The following is a 27,013-nucleotide window of genomic DNA, read 5'->3' on the forward strand; positions in this document are numbered from 1 at the left end:
CCCCCCTTCCCTTTCCTTTCGAGATGGGGTCTCGCTGTATTAATAGCCCAGGCTGCTCTTGAACTCCTGAGCTTAAGTGATTCTCCCACCTCAGCTTCCCAAAGTGCTGGGATTACAGGTGTGAACCACCATGCCCACACCTGATGAGCGTTTTCTGTGAGCATCATGTTGGCACTCCACAAGTTTTGGATTTTGGAGCATTTCAGATTTTGAAATTCTGCGTTAGGGCTACTTGACCTGTATTATCCTCCCCATTTTACCGATGAGAAAACCAAGTTTCAGAGAGGCTAAGTGACTTGCCAAGGTCCTTCAGCCAGTAGCCTGTGCAGCAGGATTTTGAACCCAAGCAGTCTGGGCCCGTAACATGTACGGTGTACAATTCAAAAAATACTAGTCGCTTGATTATTTTATCATGTGGAAAGACAATAAGATGACACCATCAAGTTATGTTTTAGGAGAAGAATATCACCTACCACCCAAATACCACCCCTGGTAGCAATGTTTTTTGTTTGTTTGTTTTAAGGCAGTCTCACTCTGTCACCCAAGCTGGAGTGCAGTGGCTTGATCATAGCTCACTGCAGCCTCAACCTCCTGGGCTCAAGCAGTCCCCCCACCTTGACCTCCTGAGCAGCTGGGACTACAGGCGTGCACCACCCCATGCCTGGTTACCTGGTAGCAGTTGAGTCTTATTTCCTTCTTGGCTTTTTTCTTAAGTGTGGTTTCTATTTGTTGGCGATTTTGCTTTGTGGTAGAGTCATGTTCACCCTGCACCCACATGGGCCTTTCTTAGCTTAAAATGGAGAACATGGCTCCACCTGCCTGATGGGGTTGATGTGAGGATGAAACCAGGTAGGGCATGGAAAGCCCTTGCTTTGGTGTTAAATACACAGGGGTGCTGTGTATTTAATATATTCCTCCTGCAAAAAAAGGAGGGGCTGGGTGCAGTGGCCCACATGTGAAGTCCCAGCACTGTGGGAGGCACAGGCAAGAGGATCACTTGAGCCCAGGAGTTTGAGACCACATAGTTTGGGCAACATAGCGGGACCCCATCTCTACACAAAAATACAAATATTAGCCAGGCATGGTGGCATGCACCTGTAGTCCTGGATATTTGGGAGGCAGAGATGGGAGGATCGCCTGAACCCAAGGAAGTCAAGGCTGCAGTGAGCCAAGATCATGCCACTGCACTCCAGCCTGGGCTGGACAGAGTGAGACCCCCTCTCAACAGCAACCACCACAACAACAACAACAAAAAAGGAGAGCTCTTTGACTCCCACCCCTTCCTCTCATTTGCCCTCTAATCAGTGCTGCCCAGCAGAACACTGCAGTGATGGGAATGTTCTGTGCAGAGGTCAGCAAATTTCTATAAATGTCCAGATAGTAAATGTTTCCAATTTTGTGGTGTTTATGTGGTTTCTGTTGCTGTTGCTCCTCCTCCTCTCTCTCCTCTTCCTCCTCCCTTCACCCTCTTCCCTTGATAAAACTTACAAACCATTCTTAGTTCAAGGGTGCTTTGAAAACAGGCCCTGGGTTGGATTGGGCCATCATTTGCCTGCCCCCTCCTAAATGTGCACTGTCCGGTACAGTAGCCACTGGTCACGTGTGGCTTCTGGGCACTTGCAGTGTGGCTAGTGCAGATGAGAAGCTGGATTCTTAATTGTATTTAATGTTACCTAAGGTGAGTTTAAATAGTTATGTGTGGCTGGTAGCTGCATGTTGGATACACAGCTCCAAGTGACTGACAGCCCTGTCCCATTGCTCTGAAAGGGCCTATGTTCCCTGGAGGGGGATGGCTGGGCTCGTGGGCCGTGGGAGCTGCCTGGCTGGCAGGCCTCTTGGGCTCGCAGGCATTTCAAGAGCTGTGTGAGGGCAGCTGGGCGAGCCATCCTGCCTCTGGAAGAGCTTCAAGCGCCTGCTTGCTAATTGGTTTTATTTATGCCAAGGGAGCAGGCCTCACATCATTGGCCGCCCATGTTCCAGGAGTACCAGGGCTTGAGTGTCTGTAGTTTGGGGGTGGCCTGCTGGGGGGGTCTGGTTGCTGTGGTTACACCTTGTTTCCCTTTTCCATCTGGGTTTAGATGTCCTCATTGGCCTGATATTTCAGGAACAGGAAAATGGTATGGAGAAAAGGAGTGAGTGAATAGGAAGGAATGGAGGACCAAGAAATGCAGTCAACAGCCTGCAGCCTGTTTATTGCCGTCATGGCATAAATAATAAAAGCTGAGTTTGTTTGCTTGTTTGTTTTCTTTTCTTTTTTTTTTTTTTTTTTTGAGACACGGTCTTGCTGTGTTGCCCAGACTAGTGCAGTGGCACAATCACAGCTCGCTGCAACTGTGACCTCCTGGGCTTAAGCAATCCTCCCATCTCAGCTTCCCAAGTAGCTGGGGCTATAGGCGTGTACCATCACCTGGATAATTTTTTATTTTTTGTAGAGACTGGGTCTCCCCCTGTTGCCGAGGCTGGGTCTCGAACTCCTGGGCTCAAGCGATCCTCCCGCCTCTGCCTTCCAAAGTGCTGGGATCACAGGCATGAGCCACCATGAGAAGCCTGGCTGAGATTTAAAAAGCTGAGATTTCAAAGTGTTGTTACCCTGGTTAAAACCTCCTGTTTATAGAATAGGAGAAGTCTCAGAGGAGGGATGTATATAGTCAAGGAGTTGGCCAACTCCAGAGCTGCATTCCAAGTCACCCCTACCTCCTGAAACAGGACTGACAGGCGGGAGGTTTAGCTTCAGACTCAGTATGTGAGTCTGTAAAGTGATTTCTCCTTGTGGGCCTCAGTTGTCCCATCTGTAAAATGGGGAAAGGTATGAATTGGACTAAAAGTATTCTCTACCCTAAGTGGTAAGATATATACACACACACACATATATACACACACACACACATATATACACACACATATATGTGTGTGTGTGTGTGTGTGTGTGTGTGTGTGTGTGTATATATATATATATATATATATATATATATATATATATATATATATACACACCCTGCCCTAAAGCTACAATGATCCCCTTGATTCCACTTTGGCCTGATTCTGGCTACATGCCAGGACTCATCATGGACACAGCCTCGTTCCTATAACATGGGAGATTAAGTGTTAGGAAGGTCTGGATGGTGAAACTCCTTTCATCCATTCCTTGGGTAAGTTGCTCTTCCTCTTGGTGTCGTGCTTTCTCANTATATATATATATATATATATACACACCCTGCCCTAAAGCTACAATGATCCCCTTGATTCCACTTTGGCCTGATTCTGGCTACATGCCAGGACTCATCATGGACACAGCCTCGTTCCTATAACATGGGAGATTAAGTGTTAGGAAGGTCTGGATGGTGAAACTCCTTTCATCCATTCCTTGGGTAAGTTGCTCTTCCTCTTGGTGTCGTGCTTTCTCATCTGTAAAATTGGGATCATCACACTTTCCTTTTATTGGGGTTTAAATGACACAGGTATTTGCGTGGTAGGCATTTGGTCAGTGTTAGGTGGTGATAGTAGGATGTTGTGTTCAATTCCAGGAGGCAGCATATTCATTGTAGGCTGGGCACATGGTACCATTTGGAATTATGCAGTCCACAACCTGATCAGCCATACCCAGCCATCTCAGGTGGCAATAGCGGTGTGTCATGGTGGTGGTGGTTGCTTATTGTTATATTTACTTTTCCTGGAGTCCAAGGTCCCTAGGCCAAGAGGAGGGGAGAGGCCTGGTTGGCATAAGCCAGGGGCTCCCTAAGGTAGCAGTGCCTTAGCTCAGACTTCACCTCACACCTCTCTGCCTGAGGAGTGAGCCAGGTCATTCCCTGTAGGAGCAGGTAAGTTGAGACTCCAGCTGTTGTATCTTGAGCTGAAGCGGCCTCCCCTGCATTCCAGAGTCCTTCTCCCAAATGTCCCTGTCTGGTGTTCTTGAGATCCTAAACCCTCACTCTGCCTCTTTGAAGGGGTCAGGGACTTGGCCTCTCTCCACGGTGCCCATCCCTGATGCAATATCTCCTTTGCCTCTCCAGGGCTCTGCCAGTAGACAGCCTTGGCACACAGGCACAAGAGCTGGAGCCCAGAGATGAGAGTGCCCACAGGAGGTAAGTACACCTAGAAGGAACTTCCCCTGGAGTCCTGGCCCCTCCTGAGATCACCCTCCAAAAGTCCCCTCCATGCCCCCAGCCTGCATGATTGGGCACCTGGGCAAGCTCCCCTGGCTGGTTTTCACCTTTCTCTTCAGCCAGCAGGTTGGAAATCTGGTACTAGAAAAAGCCGCATCCCAGCAAGCACCATAGAGAGACGAGCATCTTCTTTGTCTCTTAGGAAGACGATTCTCCAGGTGATAGGAGAGAGAAGGCTGAGTCCCGAAGTGGGCGTGGGACTTGCCCAGTGTCACGGAGCAGATGCAAGGCATAGCCAGAACCCAGACCCTCTTGTGTCCCGTTCTGCTGACGTTAGTGTTTTGGGTATGCTTTCTCAGCACCCCACAGGAGATCCTTGGCCTTCCGAATAGCTTCCTTGAGAAAAGGGTATTATTATTCCTTTTCTGGAGAAGAAAGTAGAAGCTCAGAGAAGTGATATCTTTTGTCCAGATCACCAGCTGGCAAGTGGCAGAAGCGAGATTTGAACCTGGGAGTGTAGTACTCCAAGTTGGAAGCCCTCACCCATCATCCTCAAGAGGATGCCAGGACGCCTCCCTTGCCAGGGTCCAATAGGGTGATGAGGGGGTTGGGCAGGCCTAGTTCCCTGGGCTGGGCCCTCTAGCTCCTCCCAGAGTGGGGTCCCTAGCTCTGGGTAACCAGGAAGCTACTTTCTGCTTTGTGGGTTCCAGGCTGCTTTCTGTGTCCCAAGTCACCCTGCTTTTTCTTTTTAAGCCATCCTGCAGGTCGTTGCTGTCTTCTGCTCACTTCTGACTTGCCTGCTTTGAGCTATTTTCTTCAGCCTTGGCCTGGTCTGATCAAGGACTGCCACTCTGGCCGTGCAACCTTGGGCAAGCTGCTTCATCGCTTTGAGCTTAGATATTGCAGGGAAAATGCTTTAGCAGAGTTCATGCTCCATAAGTGCAAACGCCTTTGCTTGAACATAGAATGCTGAAGCTGGCCGGGTGCATTGGCTCACACCTGGAATCCCAGCACTTTGGGAGGCCGAGGCGGGCAGATCACCTGAGGTCAGGAGTTCGAGACCAACCTGCCTAACATGGTGAAACCCCATCTCTACTAAAAATACAAAAAAAGTTAGCCAAGGTGGGGACGCTGTCACTGAAATCCTAATAACTGACAGAATTCTAGTCAGAGGTCTCGGGAGAATTTCACTGAGCTTCTGGTGAAGAGAAGGGGTCATTGCAGGGATTTCTGAATGGCCTCATGTCCTGTTCAGCCTGCCTCCCCCCAGGAAGTAGCCCTGAAATAGCTTTCCCCATCGCAGACCCTGAATCGAGGGTACAAATGAAGCCCCAACCTCTTCAGCAGAACTTCATCAGCACGTTTTTCTGAAGAGAGGGAAATTAACCAAGGCACAGAGAGGCCGGTGACCCCAGCCTGAGATCCATCTCTGCTTTGTCAGCTGCTTCTCACATTTTCACAGCAGCCTCTGAGGTCAGTGGATCCACCCTGATTTTGCAGCTGAAGAGACTGTGGCTAAGATGGGGGAAGTGACTCTCCCAAGCCACACGGCCAGGGAGTCCTAGTCTCTTAGCAGTTTCCACCCCAGGCCTGAGACTGTGTTCCCTCCCCTTTGATGGTTATTTTCCACTTGCTATAGCCTAAGAGGGCCCAGGCAGCCCAAGCCCTTGCAGGTGGATAGGCCCAACCGCAGACTGGGCCCTTGGGTGGTTTTGGGTGGAACCTCACATCCAAAGAGGCATGCTGTCTTCCCACGGGCTTCCACCAGACCCTCCGTTCACTAAGTCACTCTCAGTTCCCCAATCGTGCTGCGTCCTTTCCTGCCTGTGGCTCTGCACTGGCTATTCCCTTTGCTGGGAACATCCTTCTTTCCCTTCTCCACCTGCCTGTTTCCTACCCACCGCTCAAAATTCTGCATGAAGGCTACCTCCTGCAGGAGGCCTTCCCTCACCTAGGCAGGTAGAACCCATCAGTCTCTGTCAGGCACAGGTCCATAGTAAGAGTAGACTTGGGAGGCTGAGGCTCCCAGCACATAGCGGGTGCCCATTACATGTTGGAATAAGTAAATAACCAATGATTATGGTAGAAATCACTAATAATCTTGGGCCAGATGGGGTAGCTCATGCCTGTAATCCCATCATTTTGGGAGGCCGAGGTGGGAGGATCACTTGAGGCCAGTAGTTTGAGACCAGCCTGGGTCACAGAGTGAGACTTTTTCTCTACAGAAAAAAAAAGAAAAGAAAAGAAAAGAAATTGCTAATATTCTTTCCATTGCTCCCTGTGTGCTGGGCACCTCCTTCAATATTTTCCATATTGAGGGTTGCTTACTACTCATAACAGCCCTTTGAGGTTGACACTCTTAGGCCCATTTTCTAGATGAGGCTCAGAGGAGTCCCTTGCCCAGGCTCATTCAGCCGAGAAGTGGCAGAGCTGGGATTTGAAACCCGGCCTACCTGACTCCTTGAATGACCAGAGACCTCAGCCCTCACTTTGCTTCTGGAAAGAGGTAAGAGGGGCAGTCAGGGAAACTAAGCCTCGGAAACACAGCAAGGGTGAGGCAGAGAATGGCTGGGGCAATCTGAGATTGGCTGAGTGTCCCTCCAGGGCCAGGGTCTGCACCGTCTGCATTGGCCTCAGGTTGCAAAATCAGGGGATTTTGGGGGTGATCTGGGAAGGGAGGCAGATCTGTCACTGAGGGATGCGACAGAGAGTGTGGCCTTGCTTTTTAAAATGAGCCCTTACCTGAAAAATTGCCACTGAAGTCTGATCTTCTTTATCAGCAACTCCTGGGAGGGGCGAGGAGCTCAGGCTCAGGAGCATCATTCTGTCCTAAGTTGTCCTCTCCCTTCCTTCCCCAATCATCCTTAAAGGTCCAGCACCCCTGAGCCTACCCAGGACATGGGCAGGAGCCTCCTGCATGGCCTCCTGATCTCCATCCTCACCCCTCAGGGGCTGTCTATAGAGTGAGTCCAGCTCCTTCCCCTGTTCCTGAGGAGCTGCCTGGCCTCACCCCATCTTTCCCACTCCCCCTCTAGCCCCAGCAGTCTCCTCTCAATTTTTTTTTTTTTTTTTTAATTGTTTTGAGACAGGGTCTTGCTCTGTGGCCTAGGTTGGGGTGCAGTGGCCCAGTCATAGCTCACTGCAGCCTTGACTTCCCAGGCTCAAGTGATCCTCCCATCTCAGCCTCTCAAGTAGCCAGGACTGCAGGCAGGCACTACCATGCCCACAGAGACAAGGTCTCACTGAGTTGCCCAGGCTGGTCTCAAGCTCCTGGCCTCAAGTGATACTCCCACCTTGGCCTCCCAAAATACTGAGATTACAGATGTGAGCCGCCAGTCTCAGCCTCAAGTTCTTGAAGACCCCACACTCTTTCTCATCTGAGGGCCTTTGCACTCTCTGTTCTCTCTGCTTGTAACACCCTCGCCACATGCAAAGGCATGGCCGGCTCCTTCTCATCCTGGTCTTGGCTTGGATGACACCTCCTTCAGGAAGGCTCCCCTGACTACCTTCCTCCTTCCCCTCCTTGGTTCCTCTCGCAGTGTCCTGTTCATTTCTTTGAAACAGTTATCACGGTTTGTCCATACCTTGTGTATTATCTGCTTCTCCTGCTAGGACCTAAGCTCCTTGAGGTCAGAGTCCTGGCTGTCTTGTCCATTGTCCTGTTTCCAGCACCAAACACAGTGCCTGGCACTTTAGTGAATGAAGAATAAATGACGGAATGATGATCCTGGAAGAAGTGTAGACCAGGATATGCTCAGCCTTCTCCTGAAAAATGTTTTCCATTGAGGCAGAGTGGTGATTTAAAGCAGAGCTGGCTGGTCTGGGTTTGAACCATGGACCCCGGTTTGGCTGCTTCCCAGCTGGGCAACCGAGCAACTTTTCTGTACCTTAGTTTCTGCTCTCTACAATGATGATTTCATAGCACTTAATCTGTGCCAGGCTCTGCTCATTCAGGCTCTGCTCATTTTGAGACAGGGTCTTGCTCTGTGGCCTAGGTTGGAGTATAGTGGCCCAATCATAGCTTACTGCAGCCTTGACTTCCCAGGCTCAAGTGATCCTCCCATCTCAGCCTCTCAAGTAGCCTCTCAAGGCGCATTCCAGAAATATTTATTGAGCAACTACTAGGTGTCGGGCACTGTGCTAAGAGTTGAGGGGTACAGCAGTGAACAAAACCAGCAAAACTCACTGCCCTCATGGAGCAGACATGCTGGAATCTGACATTATATATTTTGATAGTAAATTTTATAATAATGGTTACTGTCTCCGTTGATCCAATGAAACAGCTGAGGGATTAAGGAACCTGCCAAGGTCCCACAGCTAGGAAGTGGAGAGAAGGATTTGAACTTAGGCTGTCAGGCTGTAGCATCCCTTGGGTTGATAACAGTACCTGCCTTCCTAAGGTTGTTGGAAGATCCCATGAGTTAAGATAGGTAAAGTGGCTGGGCACTGTGGCTCGCCCCTGTAATCCCAGCACTTTGGAAAGCCGAGGTGGGAGGATTGCTTGAAGCGAGACCCTGTTTCTAAAAATTAGCCAGGTGTGGTGGTGTGTGCCTGTAGTCCCAGGTACTTGGGAGGCTGAGGCAGAGGATTGCTTGAGCCCAGGAGTCCGAGGCTGCAGTGAGCTGTGATCTCACCACTCAATGCACTCCAGCATTAAAAAAAAAAGACCGGATGGCTCATACCAGGAATCCCATCACTTTGGGTAGGAGGTAGGATCACCCAAGCCCACGAGTTCAAGAGCAGCCTGGGCAACATGGTGAGACCCCATCTCTTTAAAAAAACAAAAAAAAATTTTTAAAAGTGCCCAGTAGGGTGCCAGGCACACAGCTAGTGTTTATGAAAGTTGCTCTCTGCATTCATGTCAGCAGTTTGCAGTTATAGGGCTTTGCAGTTATTGGAGAGCTCACAGACCTCCCTGACTATGCATGTCCCCCTCTTTCCCCAGATGTGAGCCTGGCGGGCTGCCAGCCAACCTGTCGCTGAAGCCCCAGAAGCGGGTCCTCAGGCCGGGCCTGCCCCGCCTCCGGCCCAGCATGCGCCTGTCGGTGCGGAGGGTGCTGCTGGCAGCTGGCTGTGCCCTGGTCCTGGTGCTGGCGGTTCAGCTGGGGCAGCAGGTGCTCGAGTGCCGGGCGGTGCTGGCGGGCCTGCGGAGCCCCCGGGGGGCCATGCGGCCGGAGCAGGAGGAGCTGGTGATGGTGGGCACCAACCACGTGGAATACCGCTACGGCAAGGCCATGCCGCTCATCTTCGTGGGCGGCGTGCCTCGCAGTGGCACCACGTTGATGCGCGCCATGCTGGACGCCCACCCCGAGGTGCGCTGCGGCGAGGAGACCCGCATCATCCCGCGCGTGCTGGCCATGCGCCAGGCCTGGTCCAAGTCTGGCCGTGAGAAGCTGCGGCTGGACGAGGCGGGGGTGACGGATGAGGTGCTGGACGCCGCCATGCAGGCGTTCATCCTGGAGGTGATTGCCAAGCACGGAGAGCCGGCCCGCGTGCTCTGTAACAAGGACCCATTTACGCTCAAGTCCTCGGTCTACTTGTCGCGCCTGTTCCCCAACTCCAAGTTCCTGCTGATGGTGCGGGACGGCCGAGCCTCCGTGCACTCCATGATCACACGCAAAGTCACCATCGCGGGCTTCGATCTCAGCAGCTACCGCGACTGCCTCACCAAGTGGAACAAGGCCATCGAGGTGATGTACGCCCAGTGCATGGAGGTGGGCAAGGACAAGTGCCTGCCTGTGTATTACGAGCAGCTGGTGCTGCACCCCAGGCGCTCACTGAAGCTCATTCTCGACTTCCTTGGCATCGCCTGGAGCGACGCTGTCCTCCACCATGAAGACCTCATTGGCAAGCCGGGTGGTGTCTCCCTGTCCAAGTGAGTGGAGCCCCTGATGCTTCCACTCAGACTCCGGCCCTGGAGTCAGAGGCACCAGGCGAGAAAATCAGCACTGCCTCTCCTGAGCTGTGTGGCCGTGGGCAGGTCACTATATCTCTCTGAGCCTCTGTTTCATTATCCCAAAAAATGACAATGACTCCTCTCCTTTCTGAGAGAATCTGCAAACTTCATGGGCTGTTTGTTTTTTGAGACAGTGTCTCAGTCTGTTGCCCAGCTGGAGTGCAGTGGTGCAATCACAGCTCACTACAGCCTCCACCTCCCTGTTCAAGTGATCCTCCCACCTCATCTTCCTGAGTAGCTGGGACTACAGGCAAGCGCCACCAAGCTGGGCTAATTTTTGTATTTTTGGTAGAGATGGGGTTTTGCCATGTTGCCCAGACTGGTCTCAAACTCCTGGCCTCAAGCAGTCCTTCCACCTCAGCCTCCCAGAGTCCTGGGATTACAGGCATGAGCCACCATGCCCAGCCTAGAATCTGCAAACTTTGAATATGCTTTGTAGTAAGGCAAGAGTGGGTAAAGGTTAAGAGCTCAGATTCCAGAACAAGGATGTCTGGGTTCAAACCTCAGCTCTGCCACTTCCTAGCTGTGTGACCCTGGGCAAGCGACTCAACCCCTGTGCTTCCATTGCTTCGTCTGTAACATGGAAATATAATTTTCCCACTTTATAGATACCTGTGGGCATCAAATAGGTTAATACATGTTAGGTGCTATTATTACTGTTTTAGTGTTGATCCTGCTTTTATTGATGGACTACTCATCATCCTCACCATTGTCATTTAATGAGTGCCTACTGTATGGCAAGTATTGGGTTAAGCCCCACATCAACCTGACATCAACCTGAAGACATAGGAACACCTCTTAGCCCCATTTTATAGACCAAAAAACTGAATCTCACAGAGGAGAAGTTACTGGCCTCAGGCTACACAGCTAACAAAGCATGGTGCTGGGATTGGAACCCAGGTCTGTCTTTTGGGATTTTTCTTGTTTTTGTTTTTTTGAGACAGGGTTTCACTCTGCTGCCCAGGCTGGAGTGCAGTGGCACGATCCCAGCTCACTGCAGCCTCGGCCTTTTGGGCTCAAGCTATCTCCCGCTTCAGTCTTCTGAGTAGCTGGGACTACAGGCGAGCACCTCCACACCTAGCTCATTTTTTTTTTCTAGTAGAGATGAGATCTCAGTAAGTCTTCTAGGCTGGTCTCCAACTCCTGAGCTCAAGCCATCCTCCTGTCTTGACCTGCCAAAGTGCTGGGATTACAGGTGCCTGACCTATGGTGTTCTTAAACTCTCCATGTCCAGAACTCCTCCCATCCTCCCCTTCACTCCCCCTCATCCTTTCCTTTCCTTCCTCCCTCTGTCCCTTACTCCCTGTCTTCTTCCATTGGAAAAGCTGCTGTCCCTATCCTGAGACCCAGAGCACTTTGAACAGTGCTGGAGCAGAGTATGCAGTCTCCACGCTTTCCCATTCTGATCAGGCTCTGGATATCCTGAGAGCTCAGCGAAAGGGTGGTTCTTCCCCATGTCTGGTCCTGCTGGGCCCCTGCCAGGCCCAGAGCAGAGCTAGAGTCTCGCAGCTGCTCTGTCCTAGCAATGAAGTTCCTACATGCCAGGTACCCCAGCCAGTTGATGCTGGAGCTAGGATTTTATAAATTATTATGACAAAAATATTAGATTACCAAAGTAATAACATCTTTACTATAGAAAATTAGAAAAGATACACCAAAGAAGAAAGGAGAAACAAGCCATGATCTCACCACCCAGATCTTGATGTGTGGCCTACTGCACCATTTTCAGGGCCTATTGATGAAACTAGAGTCCAATGAAACATACTCCTTTGTAGCCTTTTTCCATGGTGGTATGGGAGCCCTTGCCAGTGGCAGCCAGCACTCTTCGGCAGCAGCATTTGTTGTTGTTGTTGTTATTGTTGTTGTTGTTGTTGTCACAGAGTCTCGCTCTGTCACCCAGGCTGGAATGTAGTGGCGTGATCTCAGCTCACTGCAACCTCTGCCTCCCGGGTTCAAGCAGTTCTCCCTGCCTTAGCCTCCAGAATAGCTGGGATTACAGGCACCCGCCACTACACCCTGCTAATTTTTATATTTTTAGTAGAGATGGGGTTTTGCCATGTTGACCAGGCTGGTCTTGAACTCCAGACCTCAGGTGATCTGCCTGCCTCGGCCTCCCCAAGTGCTGGGATTACAGGCGTGAGCCACCGCGCCTGGCCTGCAGCATCATTTTGAATAGCTGTGCAACAGGCTGCTACGCGGATTGCCATATTCAACTTCATATTCCCTATTGTTGAACACTTCATTTATTTCCAGTTTTACTGATGTGTATCAAGCATTGCCCTCATTCATGTTCTGGGATGTGTCCACCTCATTTCTGTGCCATAAAGTGCTAGAGACACAAGGATTTTGGCAAAAGCCATGCACATACTCGAGATTTTTGACATATTGGGTAGAGTTAAGATTTAAATCCAGGTTTGCAGCCTCTGAATCTGTGTTCTACCCACCAGTCCACACCCTTTCACCTTCCCCCATTCTCTTCACCTCACGCCCGGTCTGGTCTTCCTTTTGCTGCCTCATTCTGTTCTTCTTTCCCAAGTCGCCTCTTAGTTGGGATGAAAGCATTTAGAACTAGGCCCTTGATCCTGGGGGTTCCCCACCATTCATCCTGTCAGGCCCCTGAGTTATAATTGGTAAGATCCACATCATTCAGGTGGCTTGGGAAGAGTTTAGGAAGCAGGTTGAAGATGATGGTTATTCCATGGAAGCAGCAAAAAGTTGGAAACAACCAAAATGTCTGTCTTTAGGGGAATGGAAAAATAAGTGATGGAGGAAGGCTACATAGCTGGCAAAAAGAATGGGGTATTGAGTGGCGAAAAAAAACTATAGCATATTTGTTTTACAGCTGCAGACGTGTGTGTGTGTGTGTGTGAGAGAGAGAGAGAGAGAGAGAGAGAGAGAGAGCGAGCACGAGAGAGCGTGCTAACCCTTATTAAGAACTTACAATGTGTTGACTGGGCACAGTGGCTCATGTCTGGAATCCCAGCACTTTGGGAGGCCGAGGCAGGCAGATCACTTGAGGTCAGGAGTTCGAGACCAGCCTGGCCAACATGGTGAAACCCCGTCTATACTAAAAATACAAAAATTAGCTGGGCATGATGGTGCACACCTATAGTTCCAGCTACTTGGGAGACTGAGGCATGAGAATCTTTTGAACCCAGGGGGTGGAGGTTGCAGTGAGCCAAGATCGTGCCACTGCACTCCAGCCTGGGCAACAGAGTGAGACTCCGTCACAAAAAAGAAAAAAGAACTTAGAATGTGCCTATGCTTTTCTAAGCACTTTCTTTGTATTAACTCATTTACTCTTCAGAGCACCCCAATGAAGTAGGTACTATTATTACTGCCAATTACAGAAGAGGAAACCGAGGCTCAGAGAGGTGAAGTAACGTTCCCAAGGCCACACAGTTGGGGAACAGCCGGCATTTGAACCCAGGCAGTCTGGCTCCCTGGTCTGCTCTTACCCACCCTACAGGAAAAGGTTACCGAGAGTGGTGTGCTCCACAGTGCAAAGGCTGCTTACCTGTAGGAAGCTGATGGACTGGCGGTGATGAACACATTGGCTTTTAGCTTTATCATTAGTGTTTTATTACTTTTTTTAGGGACAAAAAAAATTTTTTTTTTTTTGAGACAGGGTCTTGCTCTGTTGCCCAGTCTGGAGTGCAGTGGTACAATCACAGCTCAGGCTCACTGCTTCCTCAACCTCCCGGGCTCAAGCAATTCTCCCATCTCAGCCTCCTGAGCAGCTGGGACTACAGGCGCTTGTTACCATGCCCAGCTTATTTTTGTAATGGGGTTTCACCATGTTGCCCAAGTTGGTGTCAAACTCCTGAGCTCAAGCGATCCTTCTGCCTTGGCCTCCTGAAGTGCTGGGATTACAGGTGCGAGCCATTGTGCCTGACCTAAACTGTTGTTATTTTTTAAGCTGGAGAAGTCAAGAAAGCAGAATGTATGTACCAATGGTGTATGCTGCTAGTACTTCCTTCTGACTTCTCACTGCATGCTGTGTTCCCATTGTACAGAGGAGGTATGAGGAGGCAAAAATGACTCACCTGCTGTCTCACAGTTGATGGGGCAGAGCTAGGTGGAGGCCAAGTTTCTCCAGTCTTCCCTGCTGCCCCGGAGTGGCTGAGCAGGGAACCCGCTCAGGCATCATCTGGGTCTGCCCTGCCCTCTCCAGCCTCTCCTCTCTCCCCAGGATCGAGCGGTCCACGGACCAGGTCATCAAGCCTGTTAACCTGGAAGCGCTCTCCAAGTGGACTGGCCACATCCCTGGGGACGTGGTGCGGGACATGGCCCAGATCGCCCCCATGCTGGCCCAGCTCGGCTATGACCCTTATGCAAATCCCCCCAACTACGGCAACCCTGACCCCATCGTCGTCAATAACACACAGCGGGTGAGTGTGCACCTGTACTTGCGGAAGTGTGCTCTTGGGGTCTGGGGCTTTTGCAGACGTGGAAGCTCCAGCCACCTGAGGAAATGTTCAGTCTCTCAGTTCCTGGTCATCTGATTTGTTTCTATCTGATGGACACGGTGAACTGCATGATTGCTTAGATTTCCGTTTTGCTTGGGCTACAGGGAAGCTCAAAGTCAACTGGTAGCCTATCTCTCATACTCTAACAGCAGGCCAGCTTGTACACTCATTTCATCTTATTTCTCTAATTTTATTTATACTTTTACCCCTATTTCCCTGGCTATTTGTTTATCTGTTTGTAAAGCACCTCAAGTCTTTGTTGAGAGGGGGTATAAATAAATAAGATATTGGTCCCTTTCTTGCCTTATAAGGTTTAATGTTGATTTCTCAGACAAATGTGAGTTTGGGGCTGTTTACATGATGTTTAAAATTATCCTTGGTTAAGGTGGTGAAGGGAAATGACTTTTTTTGTTTTGTATTGTTTTGTTTGAGACATGGTCTTGCTCTGTTGCCCAAGCTGGATGCATTGGTGCAGTTACAGCTACTGCAGCCCCATACGTCTGGGCTTAAGCCATCCTTTCACCCCAGGCTCCTGAGTAGCTAGGACTACAGGTGCACGCCACCATGCACAGCTAATTTGATTTTTTATAAAGGTGGGGTCTCACTGTGTTGCCCAGGCTGGTCTAGAACTCCTGGCCGTAAGGGATCCCCCTGCTTCACTCTCCCAAAGTGCTGAAATTACAGGTGTGAGCCTCCAGTGACTGACAAAATGCTTTTGAAGTGTTAAAGTAGGCTAACACCCACTGGGTAAAAGAACAGTTAGCAAGTTGATGGCCTTATTTATACATTGCCATTACAGCTTCCAGTTTACTTGAAGTGCTGTGTTCTAACTTCCTTATAGGCAAATGTTTGAAAATGGGACCGAGGCCTAAGGAAGAGCTTTCGTAGCCCTTACATCGTTAGACCCAGAGTCTTTAAGCTAAGCTCAGCATTTCTGAGCGTGTGCTGATTTTAGGAAGTGAACAGTTCTTGTATTGAATCACAACGGAAAAAAGTTAATCGTCTCTTAGTTCTGTAACTCTTCAGTTGGCTCAACGAGAAAGTTTCTGTTTGGTGCCAGTAAGTCATTAGCGCCTGCCTCTCCAACACTTGCTGATCTCTCTTTAACAAAGAGAATTTACTAACACTGAGCTTTGGGGGCTGTGCCCTTGTAATTGAAGGGTAAGCTTTGTCTGTGGGTCTCGTGAGTTCCTCTTCCTCTTGACATTAGTTGATTCTGCAGACATCTATTTATGGAAATACTCAGAGATTCAATGTACATACCCAGCCAACACTGACAGGTGAATGGCTGCAACCCAGATGTGGTTTGTTTTTTTTATTATAAATATTATTATTAATTTTTATTTTGTTATTATTCCTTAATAATAGTAATCTTTAAAGCCTACTTATGTGTTTTACATACTTTTATCTACCTATGGGTTGTACATCTATTATCATAATGAAATATTAATTAACTGGATTAAAAAGAAGATGGTAGTGATCTCACAATCCAGCCCCAAGTACTTCTCAGAAGCAGAGGCGAGGACCGGCTGGGGACACTGCAGTAGTGGGCTGGGTGTTGCTTACTTCACTGTTCTCAGCCAAGGGCCCAGCAGTGGCTCCTCTGGGGTCTCCTTAAAAGGTGGCTGGCTGTCCCTGGCTTGCCCCAGGCTATGGGTCAGAAGTTCCTAGAGTAAGGCCTGACTTTATGTATTTTATAAAACATAAATAATTTTCATGAGCACTGGCGGTTAACATCAACTCTTTGGAGCTTTTTGTGTTTGTTTATTTAAAATGGAAGCTGTCTCTCATTTTCATCCAAAGAGGTTTCTTCCCTGGGGCAGTGAACATGTCTTGGCAAGTGCTAGATCCCTGGTTTAGTTTTGGCCATAGCTTGGCTGTTACTGCGAAGATAAGTCCTCTCACTAAGCCCTGTGAGTGTGCATGCATGCCTGTGTGCTTCTGTGTGTGCTGTGGACCCTGTGTGTTCCAATAATGGATCCTGGGACTCAGTAAACGCAGTGGCTAAAAGGACATCTATGCTGATGAAATCGTCTCTGCCTGCACTGCCCATATGGTAGCCACTAGCCATGTGTGGCCACTGATCCTGTAAAGGGAGGCTAGTCCAAAGTGAGAGGTACTGTTAGTGTAAAATACACACTAGATTTTGAAGGCTTAGATCAAAAAAACAAGTATGTAATGTTTCTCGTTAGTCACTTTTATGTAAATTACATATTGAGATGTTCATATATTAGATAGGCTGGACATGATGGCTCATGTCTATAATCCTAGCACTTTTGGAGGCCAAGGCAGGCAGATGGCTTGAGCCTAGGAGTTTGAGACCATCCTGGGTAACATGGTGAAACCTCATCTCTACTAAAAATACAGAAAATTAGCTGGACATGGTGGCACGTGCCTGTAGACACAGCTACTCAGGAGGCTGAGGTGGGAGAATCACCTGACTCTGGGAAGTGGAGGCAGCAGTGAGCCATGATTGCACTACTGCACTCCAGCCTGGGCTATGGGAGTGAGACCCTGTCTCAAAAAAAAAAAAAAAAAAAAAAAAAAAAAATAGCTATATCAGATTAAATAAAAGATATTATTAGAATTAATTTCCCTTGTTTCATTTTATTTTTAAACATGACTACTAGCGGAAAGGCCTGAAATGTTCTGGTTCTAACTTCAGGGCCTTTGCTCTGTTGCCTCTGCCTGGAGGGCTTTTTCTTCTGAGCTTAACCTACCTATTTTTCCTTGTCCTTTGGGTCTCAACTCAAAGGTTATCTATTTCAAGAGGCCCTTTTTATTTTTATTTATTCATTTTCTTAGAGACAGGGTCTCGCTCTGTCACTCAGGCTGGAGTGGAGTGTTGTGATCATGCTTCACCGCAGCCTCAACCTCCCGGGCTCGACCAATCCTGCAACCAAGGCTGCAGTAGCTCTAGAGTAGCTGGGACTATAAGTGCATGCCACCATGCCCAGCTAATTTTTAATTTTTGTAGAGATGGGGTTTCGCTGTGTTTCCCAGGCTGGTCTCAAACTCCTGGACTCAGGTGATCCTCCTGCCTTGGCCTCCAGAAGTGCTGGGATTACAGGCGTGAGTCGCTGCGCCTGACATGAGTCCCTTCTTGACCATCCACTCAAAAGAAGCCCCCTGATTACTCCTAATCACACCTCTTTACTGTACTTTCTTCACAACAGTTCCCATGGTTTGCTATGTCCTTGTTTATTTGTGTTTATTGTTTCTTGTGTGTTAATCTGGTGCCTCCTCTAGAATGGTAGCTCTAGAGAAACAGGAATTTCAATTATTGGTTAACATTCTGTCAACCAGACACATTGCATAGAATAATGCCTGGAAGAAGAGGAGCTTAATCAATGTTTGATGGAATGAGGGATGGGTGGGTGGCGAGGTGGATAGGTGGATGACTAGATGTGTTGGGAATGACAAAACTTTATTTTTTGGTCATTTTCATAATAGTGATACTTCTTTTTCTCTTCCTTAGGTCTTGAAAGGGGACTATAAAACACCAGCCAATCTGAAAGGATATTTTCAGGTTAGAAACCCCAAGGGGAATTCCGAATTCTGTCTTTCTCAGCTATACCTCCAGCTGGCTGTATGCCCTTGGATATGTCACTTCTCTACTCTGGTTGATGGTTTTCCCATTATAAAAAGGGGTATGCGGGCTGGCTACCTGTAATCTCACCACTTTGGGAGGCTGAGGCAGGTAGATCACGAGGTCAGGAGTTCAAGACCAGCCTGACCAACATGGTGAAACCCCATCTCTACTAAAAATACAAAAATTATCAGGGCGTGGTGGCGCACACCTGTAATCTCAGCTACTCGGGAGGCTGAGGCAGGAGAATCGCTTGAAGCCAGGAGGCAGAGGTTGCAGTGAGCTGAGATCACACCACTGCACTCTCCAGCCTGGGCAACACAGCGAGACTCCATCTCAAAAAAAAAAAAAAAAAGGGTGGGGGCTGTGGTGATGCGGGCTGGACCAGAGGGTCTCTAAGCACTGATCTGGCTGGGGCCACATCTCAGTGGCCCTTCTGCCAGGGAGCAGCCTTTCACTACGTCTTCTGGCTTGAATGCAGTTGGAGGGACTTTGTGGGGACTTTTTTCCTGGGCTTGCTTTCTTTTCTTTCCTTTTTTTTTTTTTTGAGACTGGAATGCAGTGGTGTGATCATGGCACGCTGCAGCCTCCTTCTCGTGGGTTCAAGCAATCCTCCCACCTCAGCCTCCCAGGTAGCTGGGACTACAGACACACACCACCATGCCTGGTTAATTTTTGTATTTTTTTTTGTAGAGACGGGGTTTTGGCATGTTGCCCAAGCTTGAGTTGTATTATTCATAATAAACAGGTAGCAGTTAGTAAAGTGTGCTCCTGTGTCCTGTGAGCTGTTCTAGTGAATTATCAAACCAGAGTGGGGGTTGTGGGAACCTCCAGATCTGTAGTTGGCTGGGAAGAAGTGTGGATAGCCTGAGCACCCCATTGCAGCTGGCATCTAAAGTAGGGCAGTTGGGGAACTGAGCCCTTAATCTATGGCAGCTGATGCTAACTAAGTCTGGGAGTCAGTGTCAGAACTGAACTGAATTGTTGAACGCCCAGTTGGTATCCAGATAATCAGAATTGGTCACTGATATTGGAAAACACCCATAAGCCAATATCTGAAAGATTAAAACTAGGTCTCTCACACAAAGCTCTGGATAGAAAAGGCTTCCCAGCAGAGGGAACCGTGAACACCTGAAAGTGGGGAGGGGTGGCCGAAACCTCTGGAATGCGTATGCACTTTTGCATTCATTGCAATTATATTTTTGTTTGTTTCTATCCCAATGTGATTTACAGGAATGTTCATTACAGTTTTAATGTTCAAGCTGCCTTGTTTTGCTTTCTTAATATTTTCCTATCTTTTGAGTTTCACCGGCACCATTTTGGACGGCTACGTAGCGTTCTGTGGAATGCACGTGCTACCATTTACTAAACAGCTTCTTCAAGACCATTTCCAGTTTTTACGACATCCAGAATGACATTATGTGCACAGTGAAGGACAGTAGGGAGATGAGGGTTGGAAATAGAGGCTTGACACAACTTACCTGCAAGGCAGCCCTCCTGAGCGTGGGGGTATGCCATTCCTTCATATTTTGTTCCTAAAAGCAACAAAAACTATTCCCAGGTCAGCTAGACATCTTGCGTATGTCATACACTGCAGGGAAGTATAAACTGCCCTAACCCTTTTTGTTGTTTTTTGTTTTTTGTTTTTGAGATGGAGTTTTCCTCTTGTTGCCCAGGCTGGAGTGCAGTGGTGCAATCTTGGCTCACTGCAGCCTCTGCCTCCCAGGTTCAAGCAATTCTTCTGCCTCAGCCTCTCAAGTAGCTGGGATTACGAGCACCGGCCACCATGCCCAGCTAATTTTTGTATTTTTAGTAGAGAAGGGGTTTCTCCATGTTGGCCAGTCTGGTCTCGAACTCCTGACCTCAAGTGATCCACCCACCTCGGCCTCCCAAAGCTCTGGGATTACAGGTGTGAGCCACGGCACCCGGCCAAGATACCCTTATTCCCTCAGAGATTCCAAGGGTTTGGGGAGCTGTGTGCCAGGAACTGGGGACAGTGACCAAATACTTATTATTATACCACAGCTGAAATGCCATCTTGTAGAGTCCTTTCCTGGCCACCGTTTTTGAAGTAGCACAGATACTGATCACTCATAGCAGCCTGTCACATTGCGCAGGTTTGACATTATCTTGCATCTGTGCATGTTCAATACGCTTTTTCTCCAACTTGAGCGTAAGTTCCGTCATCCTAGTTTTGGGTCTGTCACACTCACCATGCTATCCCAGCACATGGCACATAGTAGATGTACAGTAAATACTCCATGAGTAAGCATGTGCATGACTCAGTGATGCTGAGGGGTGACCCTCAAGACAGTGAGGCATCCCCCACCTGGCCATGACCCCTTCCTCTCTGTATTGTCTTTCTCTAGGTGAACCAGAACAGCACCTCCTCCCACTTAGGAAGCTCGTGATTTCCAGGTAAGCCTGTGGACTTCACTGGGGGCTCCCGCTGCTTCTGGGTGGCCTCAGAGCCACTTTTCTGAAAAGCCACTTTTCTGTCCTTCCAGAGCCTCCCTGGGGGAGTCATGTCCACTAGGGTGGGCTGACCCAGCCCCATCAGAGGTTTCCATGGTGACAGACTGGGGGTGCTATTTATAGAATCAAGGCTTAGTCTTCTAGCTCTGGATCAAGGACAGGGAGAGGGATTAACGCTGAACCAACCGGAAAAAGGTTTATCTGACACTGGGGATGGGGCAGGAAGGACCACTATGTTGGGGGACGGGGAGATTCCAGTTTTGCGCAGAATGCTGTCTGCCAGTCTGGCTTCTACAAACAGCATCAGCATTGGGCCACAGCAATTATTGTTCTAATAACAGTCACAAGCAGTTATGTTCTAAGAATAACCCCCATGGCCATTGGGCCAGGTACTGGTCCTGTGTTATTCATTTAACCCTCAGCATCCTTGGGAGGCAGATGACATGATCATTCCATTTTACAGAAGAGAAAACCAAAGCACAGAGAAGGGCTTTGACTTGCCCAAGGCTACACAGCCCTCAAGGGACAGACTTCCTCCCAGGTTTGCTTTTAGTGAATTATTTTAAGTGCACATTTATCCATCCATATTCTACTAAGGGGTGGGGAAAGGGATTTTTTGAACTTGGCAATTCAAAGATTTAAGAACTCCAGGTTTAACTTCCTTCAGCCCCTGGTTTCTTCATCTGGAGAATGGGGATTCATCATTGCCCGCCTCTGAGGTTGGCCATAAGATGGCGTGAGCTGGCCCAGGTGGGAATGCTTGGAAACTGAAGTGCTGGCCCCTCGCTGTGGACTTAGGCACTGGAGTTAAGGCTGCATGAGTGAGCTCGCTTCCTTCTGTCCCCCAGCCTCTATGATCAGGTTCAAGAAAACCTCAAGAGAAGTTATTTTACATTGAAACACAGCTTCCAGCTTGGACTCTTATTTTTAGTCTCTTCATCTATTTTAAAACAATTGGCATATGTTTTAGTTTTTTCTTTCAATTTACTTTGCTCCAATCTGCAAGGACTCTGTCATTATCAGGGTTCCCATCTTGAGTTGCACTAAGATCCCAGAGTTTTTGTTTTTTGGGTGTTTTTTTGTTGAGACAGTCTCACCCTGTTGCCCAGGCTGGAGTGCAGTGGCACGATCTCGGCTCACTGCAATCTCCACCTTCTGGGGTTCAAGTGAGTCTCATGCGTCAGCCTTCCAAGTAGCTGGGATTACAAGTGTGCGCCACCACACCCAGCTAATTTTTGTATTTTTAGTAGAGATGGGGTTTCACCATGTTGGCCAGGCTGGTCTCGAACTACTGGTCTCAAATGATCTGCCCGCTTCAGCCTCCCAAAGTGCTGGGATTACAGGCATGAGCCACCGCTCCCACCCAGTATCCCATAGTTCTATTCCAAAAAAGAACCCTGTCATGAAAAACAGCTTTCCTCCCTGTTCCTCACTAACTCTGTTCCCCTCGCTCCCTTTCTGCAGATCATTAGTAGACTCCTGGACCTTCTCATTGACAAAGGCAGATTTGTTACTTGTTTTACTGTTTAAATGAGATACCATATACACGGCGCTGTAGCTGATCCTGGATACAGAGTTGGTCTTGAACAAACATGAATCCTGCCCTTGCCTCCAAGAATTCATCAGTATTTATCACATAATCACTGTCATTTGCTCTGTATCCATAAGAAAAGTGTATATTTGAGGTCAAGTGGATGCAAGATGAGATGTGGGGAAGAGCCTAGGAAACGTTTTTAAATTTAAACTCTCTGGCCATCTGGGATGCATTCGTAAAACCTTACATGCTTATGCGAATGGATGAAGACAGTATGTTCTGCAATCACATGTATAAATATAAATGATCTATTTCAGAATTGTTACTCTGAGTCTAACACAGTCTTCCCCCCTTTCAGATCTCTGCAAATGAACTTCATTGCCAAGAAGAGAAGAAACTGCATTTAAGTGGAAATCGGACCTCTAATCCAAGCATATTGCTTGCTATTAATCGCCAAAACAGGACTGCTGATGAGGAATGTATTTGCATATGTTTGCAAAAGCTGAATCATTGAAAATGTACCTTGAAACTCTCTATCTTTGGACACGCCAGGGTAGAGAACGAAGGGTATGGAAGTAGTCCAGCTTTTGAAACTTAGGTATTTTATATTTTTCCCCTCAAGAACTTTTTTTAAGAGACAGATTTGCCATCCTCCTTAATTTGCAGGACTGCCTTGGTGGCTTTGTTTGCTGGGACAAGGCCCACAAACTGTGCCTCTCCTATTGACCCTTACTTTGAATTCAAAGAATCTATTTAAGAATTTAATATATGAGGCTTTCTTTGATTCCTCCTCAGTTCTACCTAGTTTCACAGAGAAAAAAAAATACTCTTTGAATAAAGTGAACAGGGGCTCATTTGTTTATGCCTTACTTTACTGAATGGATAGGTTTTTTTTTTTTTTTTTCTTTCCATACTGGATTTTGTCAGGGAGATTTGTGATGAGCAAAAAGCTGGAGAATATAGATGCATGTAAGGCACAGCCGAATTCTTGTGTTGGGATCCCCAAGGCCACCCCCAGAATTGATGATTGGGTAGAACTCAGAATTCAGAAGAGCTGTTATCCTCATGGTTGTGGTTTATTACTGCAAAAGGATGCACATTAGAATCAGCAAAACAGGCTGGGCACAGTGGCTCATGCCTGCAATCACAGCACTTTGGGAGGCAGAGGCAGGAGGATCGCCTGAGGTCAGGAGTTCGAGACCAGCCTGGCCAACATGGTGAAACTCCGTCTCTACTAAAAATACAAAAATTAGGTGGGCGTGGTGGCGGGTGCCTGTAATCCCAGCCACTCAGGAGGTTGAGGCAGGAGAATCGCCTGAACCTGGGAGGTGGAGGTTGCAGTGAGCTGAGATCGTGCCATTTTACTCCAGCCTGGGTGACAGAGCAAGATGCCATCTCAAAATAAAATCAGCAAGAGGAAACGGTGCACAGGGCAGAGTCCAGGAGAGACCAGCCTCAAGCTTCCAGTTGTCCTCTCCCAGTAGAGTCTCACAGACACACTTAATTTTCCCAGCAATGATATGTGACAACGCATACTAAATATTACCAGCCAGAAAGCTCACCCTAGCCTTGGGGTCTAGGTTTTTATTGCATGTCAGTCACATGGGGCAATCACATGACTTACTTTAGTTACGTAATCACCAGCCGCTCCAAAGGTCAAAATGATATAGCATGGCCCAAGGTCCCCACCGTAAACCACATTATGAGCACAAACTATCTGGCCTGGTATGACCCAAGGCCTGAGGTATATAAAGACATCCCTATTTGGGAGGATATTCTAAGGACTTAGAGGTTATCTCTCAGGAGCCCATTAAGGCCAGTTTTTTCTTTGAGATATGCTGGGTTTGGATACTTCAAGCCTGCTGAGTTAACCCTTTATAGCAGTCACCAAATGCTGAGGGACCAACTAGGCCTACAATAAGTTTGTATCTTTAAGGGTTAAGGTGTTTTACCATAACTCCTTGCCTTATATCTCATGATAATATGAGGCTTTTGGAAGGCAGTGACTTATTGTGGCTTGGAGCATGGGGTTTTGGAGTCAGTCTGACCTCCTGGCTCTATGGCTTGAGACTTTGTCTCTTCATCTGTAAAATGGGGAAGTTAAAAGTTCGTGGTGTATGTGTGTGTCTGTGTGTGTTCAGACAGAATCTCACTCTGTCAGGCTAGAGTACAGTGGCGTGATCATAGCTCACTGCAGCCTCGGTCTCCTAGGGTCAAGTGATCCTCCCACCTTAGCCTCCTGAGTAGCTGGGACTACAGGCATGTGCCACCACACCTGGCTACTTTTATTTTATTTTACTTTATCTTTTTTTTTTTGTAGAGACGAGGTCTTTCTATGCTGTCCAGGCTGAACTTCATGGTTTTATTGGGGATGGCTAATGGATGACGTTGGTGGTGGCCCTTGGTACCAAATAAGCCCTCAGTGTGAAGCAGCTCTTATCTCTCCTTGTCTTGAGACTGCTCTGGAACGGTAATTAGGCTTTTTTGAAAGTGTGACCCTTTTTGTTCATTTCTTCAGCAGTTACTTCTTATTTTTTAAATTTTGACACACAGGCTCTGATAAATGATCATTCACCAATCACTGATTACTCTCCTTGCTCTGTTAAGTGTGACACTGTCCCTTTGAGAATCTGGTGACAGCTGTGCATCCCCTCCCACACACACACCAAAAAAAAAAATTTATGTCTGGTTCCAGGAATTACCTTTTATGAGAAGTCCATCCATGAGGACCCTGGATATTCAGAGAGCTTCCTGGGAAAACACTGAAAGAAAATAAAGAGGCTGGGCCCGGTGGCTCATGCTTGTAATCCCAGCACTTTGGGAGGCCAAGGTGGGCAGATAACCTGAGATCAGGAGTTCGAGACCAGCCTGGCCAATTTGGCAAAACCCCATCTACTAAAAATACAAAAATTAGCTGGACGTGGTGGTGCATGCCTGTAGTTGCAGCTACTTGGGAGGCTGAGGCAGGAGAATTGCTTGAACCCAGGAGGCAGAGGTTGCAGTGAGCCAAGATCATGCTATTGCACTCCAGCCTGGGCAACAGAGCGAGACTCCATCTCAAAAATAAATAAAATAAAATAAATAAAATTTCTGTTTCTAGCCCCCAAGTGGTAGCACTGGGTCTTGTTCCCTGAAAAATACTAGGCTCAGAATCCACTCTCATTTCATCTCCTCTGATTTGATCTGGAAAGATTTTGTCTAGAGTACTACATGAATATATTGTAAAACATGGGACAATCAGAATTCATAGTAAGAAGGCAAGGGGCTCTATTTGTACCTCCTCTCAGTATCTCCTTTCTTCCCTAAAGGTAATGCTACCATTTTCTGTTTGTACATAGTCTTCCAGACTTTAAATTTTTGAACATATAAATATTACCATCTTAAAGATGTATGAAAAAAAAACATTTTGAATAGGTTATTCCAAAATGTAATTTAACCAATTGTTCTGGAGGATTGTTTGTTTGTTTGTTTGTTTTGGAGACAGAGTCCCGCTTTGTTGCTCAGGCTGCAGTGCAGTGGCACAAACACAGCTCACTGCAACCTCTCACTCCTGGGCTCAAACAGTCCTTTCACTTCAGCCTCCTGAGTGGCTGGACCATGACTAACTTTCTATTTTTTGTAAAGAGGGGAATTACTGTGTTGCCCAGGCTGGTCTCAAACTCCTGGGCTCAAGCAATCCTGCCTCAACCTCTCAAAGTGTTGGGATTACAGGCGTGAGCCACCGCACCTGGCTCCTGGAGCGTTTCTGATGTGAACATGTGCTGATCTAACACCACGCCTTTTACCAGCTGCCTGTTGTAGAGCAAATCATCTTTTTTTTTTTTTTTTTTTAGACGGAGTCTCGCTCTGTCCCCAGGCCGGAGTGCAGTGGCGCGATCTCGGCTCACTGCAAGCTCCTCCCAGGTTCACGCCATTCTCCTACCTCATCCTCCTGAGTAGCTGGGACCACAGGCGTCCACCACCACGCCCGGCTAATTTTTTGTATTTTTAATAGAGACAGGGTTTCACCGTGTCAGCCAGGATGGTCTCGATCTGCTGACCTCGTGATCTGCCCGCCTCGGCCTCCCAAAGTGCTGGGATTACAGGTGTGAGCCACTGCGCCCGGCTGAGCAAACCATCTTTTTTGAGCATTCCACTTTGGCTAGGCCCTTAGGCTGTTAGCAGTTTTCATCACTACTGGCAAAGCTGCAGTGGACGTTCTCCTGCACATATAACCTCTTGGTGCCACTGTATGAGTGAGTCTCTGCAAAATGAGAAGTAGAATTGCTAGGGTGAAAGGCATACATATTAACTTTTTTGATTAATTCCACCCATGTACCCTGATTTGGGCAGAATTTTAATCTCACTGTGAAATCAGGGCTTTGTTCTAGAGCCTTTCTTGGGGGTTCCGTGGAGCAGTGGGTCAGCCGTCACTTGTGCCCTGGCGTATCCTCTGTCCAGCTTGGGCAGCATGCATCATCCATTCTGATTCCTTAATTTGCCACATGTGAAAGCATGGTAATCTATACATTACTTGGGTGCTATTACTATATATAACTAGCTTTGGAGTCAGAACTAGCATCTCATCCTGGCTCTACCACTTTCCAACTGTGTGACTGTGGCCAAGTGACTCCACTTCTCTGAGCCTCAGTTTTCCTCTTCTGTAAAATGGGGGTAAACAGATAAGAACTGTAGGGGGATCTCAGGGAATGGTTAAGAGAAATCCATGAGATAAGCAAACACATTATCTAGTTTAGTAAAGCTAAGCAATGAAGACTTACAGCCCCATGGTGAAGCCTTATTAAATGGTAGCTATAATGATTACTATTACTATTGTGAAATAAGAGATAGGTTGTGATGAACCAACCGTATCTTCTCATCGGGATGTGTGTTTGTCCAACTGAGAGC

General features: G+C 48.0%; 1 protein-coding gene across 3 annotated transcripts in view; it reads left to right on the forward strand.

Moving 5' to 3' along the window:
- The window catches only part of TPST2 (tyrosylprotein sulfotransferase 2), a 39,365-nt gene extending 16,360 nt beyond the window's left edge, over positions 1-23,005 (forward strand). For 2 of the 3 annotated variants that reach the window (XM_017853032.1, XM_017853027.1), the window contains exons 2-7: positions 4,011-4,082; positions 9,049-9,978; positions 14,252-14,450; positions 18,007-18,057; positions 20,487-20,535; positions 22,485-23,005. In XM_017853032.1, the coding sequence (XP_017708521.1) occupies positions 9,137-9,978; positions 14,252-14,450; positions 18,007-18,057; positions 20,487-20,528 (1,134 nt within the window). In that variant the 5' untranslated portion in view covers positions 4,011-4,082; positions 9,049-9,136 and the 3' untranslated portion in view covers positions 20,529-20,535; positions 22,485-23,005. Of the gene's footprint in view, positions 1-4,010; positions 4,083-5,411; positions 5,577-9,048; positions 9,979-14,251; positions 14,451-18,006; positions 18,058-20,486; positions 20,536-22,484 lie in introns of those variants that run through there. The other variant, XM_017853037.1, reaches the window with a different exon arrangement.
- Positions 23,006-27,013: the final 4,008 nt, after the last annotated feature.

This window comes from Rhinopithecus bieti, unplaced genomic scaffold, assembly GCF_001698545.2.
Source record: "Rhinopithecus bieti isolate Rb0 unplaced genomic scaffold, ASM169854v2 scaffold_2314, whole genome shotgun sequence".
Classification (NCBI taxonomy): domain Eukaryota; kingdom Metazoa; phylum Chordata; class Mammalia; order Primates; family Cercopithecidae; genus Rhinopithecus; species Rhinopithecus bieti.